Below are 18,666 nucleotides of genomic sequence, written 5' to 3'. Positions count from 1 at the left end.
AAAGTATTGAGTAAAGGGTCTGAATAGTTACGTAAATGTGTTTTCAGTTTTTTTTAATAAATTAGCCAAATTTGCTAAAAAATACATTTCTTTGTCATTATGGGGTATTGTGTTTAGATTGATGAGGGGGGGAACTATTTAATACATTTTAGAATAAAGGCTGTAAAGTAACAAAATGTGGAAAAAGTCAAGGGGTCTGAATACTTTCCGAATGCACTGTATGTTGGCATGCATGAAACAATTTATGGTCGTTAAAAGCTGAATTCTGACAATATTACTGTTATATCAACCCACTAGTGACTCCCATTTAACAACTAAATCGCTTTGGCACAGTCGGCCTCAAGTCACTTGACGATAATGTTGCAAACAACGCTGCATACAATGTTTGAAAGGTCTCTCATTTTCATCAAACACAAACAAAGTTAACATAAGTTCTTGATGCCTTCAAATGCCCAACTTACAGACATGCCCGATCTCTGCATTTTTTTAACAATGTGATATTGCTCTCCAATAATACAATGTAGGTAATTCAATAAACCAATAGAAAAACATCTTTATTTGTTAGCTCATTTGTTATAAGTATTTAGGCATATCATGTGAATTAAGCCTTGTGAAATTATTGTGAAAGGCACAAGAGACACTGCTGCATGTTATATGATATGAATTATATGATCAATCCATAAATTATCGAAACATTTTTTTAACAACTCCATAGAAATCGCTTGTGGCGCAGGAACCACTGATTCCCTGCATTTTTCTATTATCAAGACAGCTGCTGGTAACTCTTAACTGGTTAGGGAAGCTCATGAGGTGTCCTAAATATCTGTCAAATGTGTGTGACTTCTGACTAAAGAGGTTCATGCACAGCTTTTATGATGAAAAATATTCAACAATATCTTTTTCCTGACAAACTATTGACGATAACGAGACGCCCTGGGGGAAAAAAACGATAACTATTACAAATTACTTTTCATTTTAGTGTACAAAAATGTGACCAGATGAGAATTCCATGTGACATTTAATTTGACATGCAGCTCCTTCTCAATTGTTTTGTCCAACCATAAGCATGCATGCAAAATATTTTATGCAATCCTCTAATTGGCAGAATTTACATCTTTCAGTTGCGTGGTCTGATTGAGCTGATCTGCCCGGCTCTCCCACACAGCTCCCAGGCGGTCACTTCAGTCATTCATCAATCTTTTGAACTGATGCAAAGCCAGGACACTTCACTTGTAACTAACCTCAATTATGTTTACTCTCTCACTTTCATGTGGGCTATTTTTGCTTTGAACACAATGTGCTCTATTATTCATTAATCTGTGTTGCCACTCTCGCACCACGGTCCTCAAATGAGTTGCAGTTAACTTTTTCCAATTGGAAAAACATATGAAAAACAATATTAGGAGTGAAGTAATACTCGGAAAGCTCCCCTTTTCAAGGAAACCACTGTTATTTCCCCCCTTCGTGGTTATGATGGGAAGAAAATCAGAGCTGTAAATTGTTTAACCTGTAGCCAAGGCTTTATAGCCTATATGCTTAATTATGTCTGGCATTACCATCTGCCACAATATCAATGTTGCCAGCTAAGGTATAAGAGGGAATAGTAGGCCTAGTTGGACAAGGCACATGATGGAAGTTAGAGGTTGCCTAAACATTCATTATTTACACTATTATGTGACCAAAACGGCTGTGACTAAAACAAGACAAAAATTGTCCAGAGTTTTAGTCGACTGAAAACAAAAACTAACGAAGGATGAAATGACTAAAATGTGACTAAGATTTCTAGATTTAAAAAGATCAATAGGTGTTAGGAAGTAATCGAGTCGCTTGTCGAATCCCTTGTTGATCAAACTTGTCTGACGCTAGCACACACTGGCTCACAAAAATAGGCTATTGTTCAAAACAATTCACCAAAATATGCATTAATACATAAAGCATTGGGTAGGCCGAAAAATACAACGGTACATACCGGACTTGGGCTGGATGCTTCTCCTTTTGTGGGCACCAGGGAGTGGAGGGTTGACAGAGAGAGGGGGTCCTTTTTTCTTGTGGGGGGGTCGACCTGGTCGCTTCTTCACCACCTCCACCTTCTCTGCCTCCCCGTCCGAGTCACCTGAGAAGGAGTCTGCAGAGTTACCCGACATCACTGTTGGATAAGGATAGAAGAGGGAGAGGGCACATATGTCAACAGGAATATAACATACAACATGCTTTGTTCATTCACCAACACCTGCTTTACAAAAAAGAAAAAAATAATTGTCCTCTCACTGTCAACTGCATTCATTTTCAGCAAACTTAACAACTGTAAATATTTGTATAAACATAGCAAGAGTCAACAACTGAGACATAAACTGAACAAGTTCCACAGACAAGTGACTAACAGAAATTGAATAATGTGTCCCTGAAAAAACGGAGGGTCCAAATCAAAAGTAACAGTCAGTATCTGGTGTGGCCACTAGCTGCATTAAGTACTGCAGTGCATCTCTTCCTCATGGACTGCACCAGATTTGCCAGTTCTTGCTGTGAGATGTTACCCCACTCTTCCACCAAGCCACCTGCAAGCTCCCGGACATTTCTGGGGGGAATGGCCCTAGCCCTCACCCTCCAATCCAACAGGTCCCAGACTTGCTCAATGGGATTGAGATCCGAGCTCTTTGCTGGCCATGGCAGAACACTGACATTCCTGTCTTGCGGGAAATCACGCAAAGAACGAGCAGTGTGGCTGGTGGTATTGCCATGCTAGAGGGTCATATCAGGATGAGCCTGCAGGAAGGGTACCACATGAGGGAGGCGGATGTCTTCCCTGTAACGCACAGCGTTGAGATTGCCTGTAATGACAACAAGCTCCGTCCGATGATGCTGTGACACACCGCCCCAGACCATGATCGACCCTCCACCTCCAAATCGATCCTGCTCCAGGGTACAGCCCTCAGTGTAACGCTCATTGCTTCGACAATAAACGTGAATCCGACCATCACCCCTGGTGAGACAAAACCTTGACTCGTCAGTGAAGAGCACTTTTGCCAGTCCTGTCTGGTCCAGCGACGGTGGGTTTGTGCCCATAAGCGACATTGTTGCCGGTGATGTCTGGTGAGGACCTGCCTTACAACAGGCCCACAAGCCCTCAGTCCAGCCTCTCAGCCTATTGCGGACAGTCTGGGCACTGATGGAGGGATTGTGCGTTCCTGGTGTAACTTGGGCAGTTGTTGTTGCCATCCTGTGCCTGTCCCGCAGGTGTGATCTTCGGATGTACCGATCTGTGCAGGTGTTGTTGTTACACGTGGTCTGCCACTGTGAGGAAGATCAACTGTCCGTCCTGTCTCCCTGTAGCGCCGTCTTAGGCGTCTCACAGTACGGACATTGCAATTTATTGCCCTGGCCACATCTGCAGTCCTCATGCCTCCTTGCAGCATGCCTAGGGCACGTTCATAGAGATGAGCAGGGACCCTGGGCATCTTTCTTTTGGTGTTTTTCCAGAGTCAGAAAGGCCTCTTTAGTGTCCTAAGTTTTCATAACTGTGACCTTAATTGCCTACTGTCTGTAAGCTGTTAGTGTCTTAACGACCGTTCCACAGGTGCATGTTCATTAATTGTTTATGGGTCATTGAACAAGCATTGGAAACAGTGTTTAAACCCTTTACAATGAAGATCTGTGAAGTTATTTGGATTTTTACGAATTATCTTTGAAAGACAGGGTCCTGAAAAAGGGACATTTCTTTTTTTGCTGAGTTTACAATGTAAAGAACTTGGAGACTCAGGGAAACGTTTTCTTCTGGAATTTACACACTTGTAATGAGCAAACAGCAACATATCACATAGTCCGTTAACAATGTCTGATGAGGACAGATTGTTGTACTGCAGGCAATGGAATCGCAAGGTGCAGTATTCAGAGCTCCCATCTATTTAAAATGTTATGATTAGTTTGCTCACAGCTGTGTCATAGCGAGAGAAGAGTCACCCTTGTGTCACCTCCCTCAGTGTAAAGCCTCCCTTATTACTGCTTTATTAACAACTTACACAAGTAAACATACCCCTAGTGAGCATGACAAGCATACTCATATTAAACAAAGCTATCAATTACTCTACTGCTGATCCATCTCAGAACCTCGTTTCCTCCTCTCCTCCATCATCACAATGAGAGAAAATTGGGGAAATTAATAGTTCACACCTAAATGCAATTCAACTTTTCTCTTGTATTCCCTCCTGAAGGTAACTGGTGCAAACCCTTCATGAACAGAAACGTTCTTTTTTTAGGGATGGCGTTCTGTCATGAATTCGAAGTGAGTGCTAGTTTCGTCATAACAGAGCCAAGTTCCCGGCAGTGTCTCCTTACCATCAAGCTCCAGACAAATGTGCTGCAGGCTCATACCCCTGAACAGCATGCCCTGCCGCTCCCCATAAAGCACCACCCTGCCCACATGTCCCATCAACGCAGGGTCTCGGCCTATCGTGGTGCAGCTCTGGGTTACGTGGTACTCCCGCTGCAGGAAGTCTTCCAGGCGCTTGCCAGCCGCCCCGCCCGGCAGGCCCTGCCCCTCACCTTCCTCCAGGAGCAGTAACTGGGTAAGGATGGCCACCTGCCGGCGCACTCGCGTTTGGGTCAGAACTCCGGGGTTCTTGGCGCCGCTGGCACGTGCCAGGTTGCGCAGCAGGTCGGTGCCCCGGAGCGGGGTGGCGGGCGAATGGAAGGGCCGGGAGAAGACGTAGGGGCTGTGGGGGTCCACGCCCACATTGGCAGAGGTCTGAAGGAGCAGCTCCATGCAGGGCTCGCAGTGCGGGGGCAGGATGAGGGGCTGGATACGCCCCCGCTTACCCAGCACACCTGCCCGGGGGAGGTGGCAAAGTACCTGGCGCTCGAAGGGGGAGAGGATGGCCTCTAGGCCAGTGGGGGGGTCGTTGGCCAAGTTAGCCTGGGTCGGGCTCGGTGTGGTGGTGCGATTGTGGTAGTCCTGGGTGGTGAGCTTGGCCACTTCGCACTCACGATGCCGGTTGTAGAGGATAAGTAGCGCCAGGCTGGAGTGGCAAAGTAGGCGCCAGGCCTCGGCCGAACTGGGGGAGCGAGATAGGGACAAGAAGGAAGAGTGCTGCTGCCGGCGGAGGAAGAGCACCAGGCAGGAGAGGGAGGATAGGAGAGGGGGCATGTGATGTCTGTGAGAGCTAGAAAAAGGAGAGAGGCAGAGAGAGAGGGAGAGAGAAAGTAAAAACAATAACATGTCAAAAAGTAATATTTTTACTTTATCACAATAATGATAGATTTGCAGAATATGCTGTCATTTCTCAAGCAGTTTTGATTCAGAACTTCATATTTCACATTTCATTTAGGCCCGACTTTCTTTCCAATGCAGCAGAACCATATTATCCATCACATACCTAGCCATCTTGGCACTCTTATTCTCAGGACTCTCCCCTTCCCCAGCTCCACACAGCTCCAGTTCCTCACCCGGCTCTTCTTCCTCCGGCTCGGGGGTAGAACGTGGAGGGATCGCTTCCTCCTTGCTCCTGAAGCACCCCTCTGTTTTCTGCTGCTCCTCCTTTGCTCTCTTCGGCCTGTGGCCCCTCCTGGCTGGTGTGGGCAGACTTTTAACCGGTGCCACTGCAGGGGCGAAGCATTGCTTTGGCGTCTGCACCGATAAGTTGGAGCCTTTCTTGGCCACGGCCGACTGTGCAGACAGTGAGAGCGAAAAGGAGACCGCCGCCGAGGAACTTCGAGTGGCCGGCGCATCCCTCTCTCTCTCCCTGGAGAAATGAGGGGGAGGGGCGGGAGCGGAGGATGAGGAGGGCTGGGGGGAGGCGAAGGTGTGGCCATGAGAGGAGGTGGTGGAGGAGGAGTGAGGATGGGAGGAGGTAGAGGAGGAGTGTGTGTGGCGTGTGGCTAGATCCATGGCCGCCCTGACCTTTGGCTGGTTGGCATGGTGTTTCTCCAGGTGGCGCGCCAGCGAACGGTAGTGGCGGCCGCAGTAGGAACAGTGCTGCCGTCGGCTGACCGTAGCCCCGCTGGAGCTGCCAATGTTTATGTTGATGTTGTTGTTGATATTGGTGGTGGGGGGCACTAGGGTCATGGCGGGCTGAGACTGGTTCTGGGCAGGGGAGGCGGCCAGTCGGGAGGACGACAACAAGCAGGGGTGGCCGGGTCCCGCTCTGGGGTTAGCGGCGCTGTTCTTCTTGGTGGTGACCGTGACAGCTATCTTGCGCTTCTTTCGGCGACGGAGCATACGGCCCCTCAGCTCCTCCATCTCTTCTTCTTCATAGTCATCATCATCGTCGTCGTCTTCCTCCTCATCTTCTTCTCGGTCCGAGTCGCTGGGCTCAGAGTGGGTGAGCGGGGAGGAGGAAGGGGAGAGGGACCAGGAGGGGGTGAGGTAGTCAGAGAGAGACAGAGGGTGGGGGCCGGGCTCTTCCTCCTGTTTGGAGACAAACCCCAAAACAAGACAAAAGAGACTTTGTAAATACCCTCTGTAAACAATAGATTAAATGAACTTGAGGTAGGGTCACGACCGTTTTGATTACCTTCTTAATGTTATTGTCTGGGTTAAAGCTGCAGTCAAACCCTCGCGAAGACACAGAGCTATGGAATCCCTAGAATATTCATAACACAACCAACAGGCTTCAATATGGATTCAGAGCATTATTATCTGAGTGCCACAACAATTACACTGGGCATTGCAATGTTTTTTCTTAGAACAAGGAGACAACATGAATACAACTAGTAATGCCTACAGATGAACAACGTCAATTTTGATGTGTATAAGGTTGCTGTTAGTCAGACGCCATGACCTCTAACAACACTCATTCCCCAAGTATATTTAAGAATGGCTGAAATGGGTTTGCGATGAGGAAAGCTGGTGATGTTATCAGCAAGTCAATCACCATGGCGTTCTCTCCCCAGTCCGTCAGGCTGTAGTCCACCGTGATCTCCTCCCCTTTGGTGATGTCGTGGATCGCTATAACGACCAGTCGCACCTGGCTTCCACAGTGCACTTCTCGGATTCTGCAGTTGGGCGGGGGGTGGAAGAGCACTGGCCCCCGGACCCCACTCGCCCCCTCCTCACCCAGCTCCGACACGCTGTACAGAGAAACACAGTAACGTTACATTGGATTGGTCGTCACCAAGCCTGGTCCTGGAGAGATACACGGTGTGCCGCCTTTTGCTCTACTCCAGCACTGACACACCGGATTTTACTGATCAAGGTCTTGGTGAGGTGTGGGCTATTCTACGGTAACGGATTTGCGCTTTGACTCAGTTTTTTTACTTAAAAAATGTATGCCAAACAAAAAATATTGATTTCAAAAGTTGAACAAACCATATAATGCTATGCAAAAGGACAAATTGTGACAATTTCCACTGAACATTTTTCTAAAACGAATTTAGTGGAAGAATTGTGCAGGTGCAAACTTTAATAATGGAATTAATGTAAAATCTCCTTCAGGTTTATGCGACCACATTTCCAAAAACTCCTAAATATCTGCTCCGAATTAAAATATGTAAGCTATTTTTTGGATCTCCATTAGCTGCTGCCAAGCCATCACACCAATACATATCCACAGCACAAAATGTACCATACCACCATACAACAATATTAAAACGTACAGTGTGTGGGCTAGCGTGTGTGTATCCTGTGCTGTACTCAGTACTGTATTGTACTGCTAGCCGAAAATCTCATTCCAAAATCATGGGCATTAATATGGAGTCGGTCCCCCCTTTGATGCTATAACAGCCTCCGCTGTTCTGGGAAGGCTTGCCACTAGATGTTGGAACATTTCTGCGGGGACTTGCTTCCATTCAACCACAAGAGCATTAGTGAGGTCAGGCACTAATGTTGGGCAAATAGGCCTGGCTCGCAGTCAGCGTTCCAATTCATCTATAGGTGGTTGAAGGGGTTGAGGCCAGTCAAGATCTTCCACACTGATCACGACAAAGCATTTCTGTACTGACCTTGCTATGTGCACGAGGGCAGTGTCATGCTGAAACAGGAAAGGGACTTCCCCAAACTGTTGCCACGAAGTTGGAAGCACAGAATCATGTAGAATGTCATTGTATGCTGTGGTGTTAAGATTTTCATTCATTGGAACGAAGGGACCTAGCCCGAACAATAGACAAATAGCTCCAGACCATTATTTCTCCTCCACCAAACTTTACATATGGCACTATACATTCGGACAAGTAGCGTTCTCCTGGCATCAGCCAAACCCAGAGTTGTTTGTCGGACTGCTGGATGGTGAAGCATGATTCATCACTCCAGAGAATGTATTTCCACCCTTTCCAGAGTCCAACGGCGGCGAGCTTTACACCACTCCAGCCGATGCTTGGCATTGTGCATGATCTTAGGCTTGTGTAAGGATGCTCGGCCATGGAAAAAACTATTTCATTAAGCTTTTGTGGTGACGTTGCTTCCAGAGGCAGTGTGGAACTCGGTAGTGAGTTTTGCAACCGAGAACAAAAATGTTTACGCACTACGTGCTTCAGCACTCGCCGGTCTCGTTCTATGAGATTGTGTGGCCTACCACCTTGCAGCTGAGGACATTGTTGCTCCGAGCCATTTCCACTTCACAATAACAGCACTTACAGTTGACTGCGGCAGCTCTGGCAGGGCAGAAATTTTACGAACTGACTTGTTGGAAAGGTGGCATCCATTGACGGTGACACATTGAAAGTCACTGAGCTCTTCAGTATGGCCATTCTACTGCGAATGTGTGTCTATGGAGATTGCATGGCTGTGTGCTCTATTTTATAATCTTTCAATAAGCAAAAATATTGGATATATTATTGAAGCTGGTGTACAAAACCGAAAGTAAAAGATGCAAAAATGTAACTTAACACGATGCCTAGAAATAGCGCGCATAGAAAATATCTACAGCATCTCAGACCTGCATTCAATGAGAACAACAAATCTATAACTCACATTTATATGTGAATTTGGTTGGGTCGGCAAAAAATACATTTTGCAGCGTTAATCCCTTTTAATGCAGAAAAAGTAAAGGAGTGTGAATAATTTCTGAAGGCACTGTAATAAATCCAATGTGAAATTTGATAACTATAGTATCTATAACTAGCACTGAAAAACTTAACCCATTATTCTATCTAAAAATCTCTCCCTAATTTCTGAATCATGCTTGTAATGTCTGTAGGCTACAGTAGCCTATGCTTCGGAGGTGGGATGAGCAGGTAGCCTACAGAAAGATTTTCAGCTGGCAGGCAGACACTGGAATACGTTTGAGTGACATATTGAGGGCTTTGCATAGGTGCCTTGTAATGTTTTTTGTGGAACTGAAGAAAAAAAAAAAGAGTCCCGGAACGTAAAATAACGATATTAACCAGTTCCCATGCTTTTAAAATAACAGTACACTTTCGTTCCCGGTTCTGTTCCTAAAACCCAACCCCTGGTTATGTGTAACCCAAGTATGCCTACTAGGCTAGGTGTACTGTGTAGCCTAGGCCTACTTATGTATGTGTTTATGTTTGTACATTTTTTTACCATTTATTTATACTGAACAAAATTATAAGACGCAACATGTAGTGTTGTTCCCATGTTTCATGAAGCCGAAAAAAAGTCCCCGAAACGTTCAATACACACAAAAAGCTTCTCTCAGGAAGCGGCGCAGGTCCTAATCCAGGCACTTGTCATCTCCTGTCTGGATTACTGCAACTCGCTGTTGGCGGGGCTCCCTGCCTGTGCCATTAAACCCCTACAACTCATCCAGAACGCCGCAGCCCATCTGGTGTTCAACCTTCCCAAGTTCTCTCACGTCACCCCGCTCCTCCGCACACTCCACTGGCTTCCAGTTGAAGCTCGCATCTGCTACAAGACCATGGTGCTTGCTTACGGAGCTGTGAGGGGAACGGCACCTCCGTACCTTCAGGCTCTGATCAGTCCCTACACCCAAAGAAGGGCACTGCGTTCATCCACCTCTGGCCTGCTCGCCTCCCTACCTCTAAGGAAGCACAGTTCCCGCTCAGCCCAGTCAAAACTGTTCGCTGCTCTGGCACCCCAATGGTGGAACAAGCTCCCTCACGACGCCAGGACAGCGGAGTCAATCACCACCTTCCGGAGACACCTGAAACCCCACCTCTTTAAGGAATACCTGGGATAGGATTAAGTAATCCTTCTAACCCTTTAATGTTAATTTCTCTACCATTAGCCGAAGTAGAGAACTTTGGCAGTACCTCCAACCGGCCTCACAACGTGTAACCACACCAGCCCAGGACCTCCAATTCCGTCTTCTTCACCAGCGGGATCGTCTGAGGCCAGCCACCGGACAGCTGACGAAACTGTGGGTTTGCACAATCGAAGGATTTCTGCATAAACTGTCAGAAACCGTCTCAGGGAAGTTCTTCTGCGTGCTCGTCGTCCTCACCAGGATCTTGATCTGACTGCAGTACAGGGTCGTTAACCGACTTCAGTGGGCAAATGCTCACCTTCGATGGCCACTGGCACGCTGAAGTGTGCTCTTCACAGATGAATGCCGGTTTCAACTGTACTGGGTAGATTGTGTCGTGTGGGCGAGCAATTTGCTGATGTCAACGTTGTGAACACAGTGCCCCATTGTGGCGGTGAGGTTATAGTATGTGCAGGCATAAGCTACGGGCAATTAATACAATTGCACTTTATTGATGGCAATTGAATGTGGGGGCTTTCGATACAGTGACAAGATCCTGAGATCCTGATCCCATTGTCACGCCATTCACCCACCGCCATCACCTGATGTTTCAGCATGATAATGCACGGCTCCTGTCGAATGGATTTGTACACAATTCCTGGAAGCTGAAAATGTCCCAGTTCTTCCATGGCCTGCATACTCACCAGACATGTCACCCATTGAGCATGTGTGGTATGCTCTGGATTGACATGTAAAACAGTGTGTTGCAGTTCACGCCAATATTCAGCAACTACGCACAGCCATTGAAGGAGTGGGACAAAATTCCACAATAAACAGCCTGGTCAACAGTGTCCGAAGGAGATGTGTCGCGCTGCATGAGGCAAATGGTGACCACACCAGAAACTGACCGGTTTTCTGATCCACTTTTTTTTTTGTGACCAACAGATGCATATCTGTATTCCCAGTCATGTGAAATTCATAGATTATGGCCTAATAAATGTATTTCAATTGACTAATTTCCTTACACGAAATGTAAACTCAGTAAAATCTTTGAAATTGTTGCATGTTGCCTTTATATTTTCAGGACCAAAATGAGGTTTTCAAACTGTGTCATACTCACGATTTTAAATGCATTATCCACGTGTGGTTGTTTGAGTTTTTTTTAAATCGTCAAATAAATCAAAACAAAAAATGCAACTACAAAAAAAATGGAATTGCATCAACATTTCATTGAGCAATTTCTAGATAAGATCAGAAACATTGAATTTATTTCTCATCAAGCTTGATATCCTCTACCTCTCATTATGAGACTTTAGCTGTCTGTTTCAGAAGAACACATTTTTTAAAGTGTAATTGAGTAATCCTATTGTCTCTCTCACCAGAGCTGGGAGGGGTCAGCAAGGTAGTAAGGGCTTCCGGGTGGAGGCAGTCTGTCCTCCGCTCCCTCTGGGTACTCCCCACCACCTAGGAGAGTTACACACAGGTAATAACAACAGCACACATTTAACCCAATGTATACAGTGCCTTGCGAAAGTATTCCCCCCCTGGCATTTATACTATTTTGTTACCTTACAACCTGGAATTAAAATGGATTTTGGGGGGGTTTGTATCATTTGATTTACACAAAATGCCTACCACTTAGAAGATGCTAAATATTTTTTTATTGCGAAACAAACAAGAAATAAGACAAAAAAACAGAAAACTTCAGTGTGCGTAACTATTCACCCCCCCCCCAAAAGTCAATACTTTGCAGAGGCACCTTTTGCAGCAATTACAGCTGCAAGTCTCTTGGGGTATGTCTCTATAAGCTTGGCACATCTAGCCACTGGGATTGTTGCCCATTATTCAAGGAAAAACTGCTCCAGCTCCTTCAAGCTGGATGGGTTCTGCTGCTGTACAGCAATCTTTAAATCATACCACAGATCCTCAATTGGATTGAGGTCTGGGCTTTGCCTAAGCCATTCCAAGACATTCAAATATTTTCCCTTAAACAACGCGAGTGTTGCTTTAGCAGTATGCTTAGGGTCATTGTCCTGCTGGTAGGTGAACCTCTGTCTCAGTCTCAAATCTCTAGAAGACTGAAACAGGTTTCCCTCAAGAATTTCCCTGTATTTAGCACCATCCATCATTCCTTCAATTCTGACCAGTTTCCCAGTTCTTGCCGATGAAAAACATCTCCACAGCATGATGCTGCTACCGCCATGCTTCACTGTGGGCACAGTGTTCCCAGGGTGATGAGTGGTGTTGGGTTTCCACCAGACATAGTGTTTTCCTTTTTGGTGTATGGTCCTATGGACACATACACCAATCTCCGCTGTGGAGCTTTGCAGCTCCTTCAGGATTATCTTTGGTCTATTTATTGCCTCTCTGATTAATGCCCTCCTTGCCTGGCACGTGAGTTTTGGTGGGTGGCCCTCTCTTGGCAGGTTGTGGTGCCATATTATTTCCATTTTTTAATAATGGATTTTATGGTGCTCCATGGGATGTTCAACATTTAGGATATTTTTTTATAACCCAACCCTGATCTGTACTACTCCACAACTTTTTCCCTGACTTGATTGGAAAGCTTCTTGGTCTTCATGGTGCCGCTTGCTTGGTGGTGTTACAGATTCTGGGGCCTTTCAGAACAGGTGTATCATCTGACAGATCATGTCACACTTAAAGTCCACCTGTGTGCAATCTAACTAATTATGTGACTTCTGAAGGTAATAGGTTACACCAGATCTTATTTAGGGGCTTCATAGCTAAGGGGATGAATACATATGCACGCACCACTTTTCCGTTTTTTATTTTAGAGAAGTAATTTTTTTCATTTCACTTCACCAATATCTCCATAATATGTATGTAATACTATAATATTATATGTCTATTACATGCCCATAATATGTAATATAATATGTCCATTACATGAAATCCAAATAAAAATCAATTTAAATTACAGGTTGTAATGCAACAAAATAGGAAAAAACGCCAAGGGGGTTGAATACTTTTGCAAGGCACTGTACTTGCACATACATTTTTGCTCACCCATCTACACACAACACCCCATAATGACAAAGTGAAAACATGTTTAGACATTTTTGCACATTCATTGAAAATGAAATAAAGAAATATGTAATTTACCTAAGCATTGACATGCAGAGTCAGTACTTTGTAAAAGCACCTTTGGCAGTGATTACAGCAGCGTGTCTTTCTGGTTAAGTCTCAAATATTATTTTTTATTTATTTAAATGTAACCTTTATTTAACTAGGCAAGTCAGTTAAGAAGAATTTGTTCTTTACAATGACGGCCTACCCTGGCCAAACCTGGACGGCGCTGGGCCAATTGTGCACCGCCCTACGGGACTCCCAATCACGGCCGGATGTGATACAGTCTGGATTCGAACTAGGGACTGTAGTGACGTCTCTTGCACTGAGATGCACTGCTTTACACCGCTGTGCCACTCGGGAGCCCCCTCTAAGGGTGTTCCATACCTGGATTTTGCAACATTTGGCCATTGATCTTTTCAAAATTCTTTAAGCTCTGTCAAATTGGTTGTTGATAATTGCTAGACAACCATTGTTCAGGTCTTGCCATAGATTTACGAGTAGATTTAAGTCAAAACTAACTTGGCCACTCAGGAACATTCACTGCCTTTATTGGTAAGCAACTCCAGTGTAGATTTAGCCTTATGTTTAAGGTTATTGTCTTGCTGAAAGGAACCAGGTTTTCCTCTAGGATTTTGTCTGTGCTGAGCTCCATTCCGTTTGTTTCTATCCTGAAAAACTCCCCAGTCCTAGTGATGCATCCACCACTATGCTTGAAAATATGGGGAGCGGTACTCAGTAATGTGTTGTATTGGATTTGCCCCAAACAAAACACTTCGTAATCAGGACAAAAAGTTAAATTGCTTTGACACATTTTTTTTTGCAGTATTACAGTAGAGCCTTGTTGTAAACAGGATGCATGTTTTGGAATATTTTTATTCTGTACAGGCTTCCTTCTATTCACTCTGTCAATTAGGTTAGTATTGCGGAGTAACTACAAAGTTGATGCATCCTCAGTTTTTCTCCCATCACAGCCATGAAACACTAACTGTTTTAAAGCCACCAATGGCCTGATGGTGAAATCCCTGAGTGGTTTCCTTCCTCTCCGGAAACTGTGTTAGGAAGGACGCCTGTATCTTTGTAGTGATTGGGTGTATTGATACCATCCAAAGTGTAATTAATAACTTCACCATGCTAATTAATAACTTCACCATGCTCAAAGGGATATTCAATGTCTGCTTTCTTTTAACCATCTATCAATAGGTGCCCTTCTTTGCAAAGCATTGGAAAACCTCCCAGGTCTTTTTGGTTGAATCTGTGTTTGAAATTCACTGCAACACTAAGGGACCTTACAGATAATTATGTGTGGGGTACAGAGATGAGGTAGTCATTCAAAAATCATGTTAAACACTATTGTTGCAACTTGTGACTTGTTAAGCAAATTTCTAATCCTGAACTTATTTAGGCTTGTCATAACATAGGGGTTGAATACTTACTGACTCAAGATATTCCAGCTTCACATTTGTTTTATGAGTTTGTAAAAACTTCAAAAACATAATTCCAGTTTGACATTATGGGGTACTGTGTGTAGGCCAGTAACAAAGTCATACTGTAATACAACATTTAGAAAAAGTCTAGGGGTGCGAATACTTTCTCATGGCACATGATAGGGTGTCTGTCTGTGCGTGTGTCTGTGCGTGTGTCTGTGCGTGCGTGCGTCGGTCTTCCCTGTGGCTCAGTTGGTAGAGCATGGTGTTTGCAACGCCAGCATGGTGTGTGCAACGCCAGGGTTGTGGGTTCGATTCCCACGGGGGGCCAGTACAAAAAATATAAAAATATAAAAAAATAAAGAAATAAAGAATTTCTTTTTAAAAATGCATGAAATGAAATGTATGCATTCACTACTGTAAGTCGCTCTGGATAAGAGCGTCTGCTAAATGACTAAAATGTAATGTAAATGTGTTTACCAGGACTGTAGCTGTGTTCAGACAGACTTTCCTCCTCTTCATCCTCGGTCACGTAGGCCCGGTCACACACCTTCACAGGTGTACCCTTCCTTTTTCTCTCACACACCCGACTACAAAACACACGCAGGGTTCCTTTAGCCCTTGTCCATGACTCTCAGTTCCATTACACATAAGAGTCATAGGACAAAGGAGTCTTCTGTACGTGGGAGTTTTGTTAAGTGCCCAAACGCTCAGTCTGAATATTAACATGCATCGCTTGCGGTACAGGTTTTGGGAGCATAAGGACCTTATCTTTCATATCAGCGAGAAATAATAAATAAAAGGTTGCATTGATCACACCTTTATAGGGTTACCGTTCCCATATCGCCATTACAGCGAGTGTTTATGGCAGACAGATGGAAGACAGAGGGACCACCTGTGCTAATTATCTACGTAGCATGCACCGAACACCTGTGTGTAACTGAAAAAGGTCCCCAGAAACGTGTCGTCACTGAAAAATACTGTCGGACGCAACTGTGATAAAGCCGGTTAAAACAGTGTACAGTAAGTGTATATTTTGCATTTGTGAAATTACTTTTGATGTGATATAAAATGGGCTTTGTTTCTAGAACTGTATCGCAATTTAGAATCCATTCACGTTTAGCTTGAGTATTTGGCTGCCAGAGAAAGTCTACCTCTGAAGATATCGTATAAGGTCCTTGGACCTTAAGGAGTAACTTAAGAGTACATCTTGGGCTAGGGTTCCCTTCAGATTAAGAACATTTCAGCTTAAAAATGTACTGCATAGAGCAGACAGATTTATGTTGTGCATGACAATAATTACATTTCTAGATAGAGGTAGCGTTCTCCTGGCATCCGCCAAACCCAGATTCGTCCGTCGGACTGCCAGATGGTGAAGCGGGATTCATCACTCCAGAGAATGCATTTCCACTGCTCCAGCGTCCAATGGCTGCGAGCTTTACACCACTCCAGCCGACACATGGCATTGCGCATGGTGATCTTAGGCTTGTGTGCGGCTTCTCGGGCATGGAAAACCATTTAATGAAACTCCCAACGAAAAGTTATTGTGCTGATGTTGCTTCCAGAAGCAGTTTGGAACTCGGTAGTAAGTGTTGCAACCGAGGACAGATGATTTTTATGTGCTACATGCTTCAGCGGTCCCGTACTGTGAGCTTGTGCGGCCTACCACTTCACCGCTGAGCCGTTGTTGCTCCTAGACATTTCTACTTCACAATAACAGTACTTAGAGTTGACCGGGGCAGCTCTAGCAGGACAGATATTGTATTAACTGTCTTGTTGGAAAGGTGGAATCCTATGACGGTGCCACATTGAAAGTAACTGAGCTCCTCAGTACCAGCCATTCTACTGCCAATGTTTGTCTATGGAGATTGCATGGCTGTGTGCTCGATTTAATACACCTGTCAGCAACAGGTGTGGCTGAAATAGCCGAATCCACTAATTTGAAGGGGTGTTCACATACTTTTGGCCATGTAAAGTAACTTGCATTTACATCTGCCACATTATGAATAGGCAATTTCTTGCTATCAAACAACCCCAATAAAGGTCTACAGCCACTCGTAGTAAGGCATTGTCTACTACCATATTGAATAATTTAATCACAATGTTATTCTAATATTGTTTCTAAAGTTAAATTCAAACAGCAACAAAATAGATATGGCATTAACAATTGGGGTGACAAGACAGATGTTAAAATTATATTGGTACTATCAACAAATTGAATCAAATCCATAAATAATCTAAATTATCTGATAAAGACACTTTATAGCTTTATAAAATAAACATTTGACAAACCCTAATAGCAGACCTATATAAAATGCGCCCCACTCCACACACCTGAGATACCTTTGCATCCCTCATTCGCTCTCTCTAATACAGTAGACCACAAGTCAGTCAGATCATCAACACAGTGAAAATGATGCCTACATTTATTTAACTGGGGCTTTTCCCCCCAACATCAGTTTAAGTAAAGATGATCTAGCTAGCTACCAAAACATCTGGTATACAGGTGTGGTTCTAATGAAATATTCACAAATAATGAATCATATATGAATAATGTATCTCGCTAGTTAGCAAACGTTAGTTATCATAATCAAGTAAGGCATATCCTAAATGCAATTAAATCTAGATAGCTAGTCAGTTAGCGAAGACTACTGTTCTGCCGATATAACTAACATAACGCGTTAGCTGGCCGGACAAGCTAAAATGGCTAGCTGGCTGTCTGGCTGGCTATTGAAATAACAGACAACGCATTACAGCTGGCTAGCTTCCAAACGAAAGAGAAAACTCATACGGCTTAATCAGCGTTAAGAGAAGTGGGTGACCGTAATTGTGGATGCTTGCACATACTAAACTAGTTAGCGATCCCGAAGCGAAAAAGCACTTCTGCTGTGTTTCATTTTTGTCAGCAGAATCATCACGCGGATGGAAGCCTGGAACTAAACAAACACACGCTCAGGCAGGGCTTGCGTTCTACTTCACTTTCGAACAAAGTAACGTTAGCAAGTGATCAGATACACAACAAAAATGTATTTCCCAATAAGCTATTTATCTCACCCCCGGGGCGGCGGCGGTGGCGGCGGCGGCTTGCTCCCATCCCCGTCACTGTCGAGGGTCGGTGGCTCCCGGTAGTCAAAAGGCGACTGTACGTTCTCCGCCATTAGGACTGCTGTGGTAGATTGCCCAACGCGCATGTGCGAGTATGCAGAGGTTTATATATGGCAAAATGGGGGTAGAATAGCACAATTACAATGGGTAGGCCTGTACTTTTTTTTCCAATTTCTTTAATAAAAGGTATGCCTATGGCATACTGTCTTGAATTGACAGACAAATCTATGGATATAGCAGCCCATAGCCTAATTTCGTCTGTCAAACTTAAATAGGAAGAAATAGGCTCCAACACAAGCCCACTTGTTGTTAGTAAAGTCTAATGAAAATGAAGACTGTTGAAATGAATTATGCCTACTTTCAGCACCATGAACTGGTTACTATAGGACGTCAATAAATTCCCAATAATTCAATTATTGATTTGTTATACTGATGTAAAGCCTTGTCAATTCGTAATCACATCCCTTCTTTTTGTTAGGTTAATATTTAAGAAAATAAAATGGATTCGATAATGCTACAGAAAAAGCTGTAAAATACCCAGAAAAGACGTGAATCCGATACATATGAGGATATGTTTCATTTCTTTGGTTGAGCAACAACCTTCTATAGCGGAGGCGACAAAACATAGGCTTTGCTTGGGAAGTAATCTAATTCTGTCACTATCAATTGATTGAGCTTTCACTTTGATTCATAAACTTAGATTTCCAGGTCATATTTACATTTGGGCTTTGTAGTCAGACCACAACAACCGACGAGTTCCACATTGCTGGGGGCTAGCTGAGAACAAGGAAGAACGCCAGCAGCTTTAAGTCTCAACCCTTCCTCTTCACTGATTTGTGCATGACATAGAGCCTGAGTCCAACATTCCATTCAACGTTAACTGGCCACTAACTATTACTGGGGCACTAACTAGTACTGGTGCATAAATACATTGACCCAGAGTGTGAGCAGTT

General features: G+C 44.3%; 1 protein-coding gene across 3 annotated transcripts in view; it reads right to left on the bottom strand.

Moving 5' to 3' along the window:
• The window catches only part of LOC106577454 (uncharacterized), a 32,545-nt gene extending 14,761 nt beyond the window's left edge, over positions 1 to 17,784 (bottom strand). Inside the window, exons 1-8 of one of the 3 annotated variants that reach the window (XM_082965055.1) lie at positions 17,663 to 17,784; positions 15,089 to 15,198; positions 11,474 to 11,558; positions 6,867 to 7,062; positions 6,507 to 6,575; positions 5,370 to 6,400; positions 4,333 to 5,156; positions 1,970 to 2,146 (exon numbers count right to left, since the gene is read on the bottom strand). In XM_082965055.1, coding sequence (XP_082821181.1) covers positions 1,970 to 2,146; positions 4,333 to 5,156; positions 5,370 to 6,400; positions 6,507 to 6,575; positions 6,867 to 7,062; positions 11,474 to 11,558; positions 15,089 to 15,198; positions 17,663 to 17,766 — 2,596 coding nt within the window. In that variant the 5' untranslated portion in view covers positions 17,767 to 17,784. The remainder of the gene's footprint in view (positions 1 to 1,969; positions 2,147 to 4,332; positions 5,157 to 5,369; positions 6,401 to 6,506; positions 6,576 to 6,866; positions 7,063 to 11,473; positions 11,559 to 15,088; positions 15,199 to 17,662) is intronic. The other 2 variants (XM_082965056.1, XM_014155445.3) reach the window with 2 other exon arrangements.
• Between the last annotated feature and the right edge of the window lie 882 nt (positions 17,785 to 18,666).

The sequence above is a fragment of the Salmo salar genome, chromosome 18 (genome assembly GCF_965601325.2).
Source record: "Salmo salar chromosome 18, fSalSal1, whole genome shotgun sequence".
Classification (NCBI taxonomy): Eukaryota; Metazoa; Chordata; class Actinopteri; order Salmoniformes; family Salmonidae; genus Salmo; species Salmo salar.
This window is presented reverse-complemented; position numbering and strand designations above follow the sequence as displayed.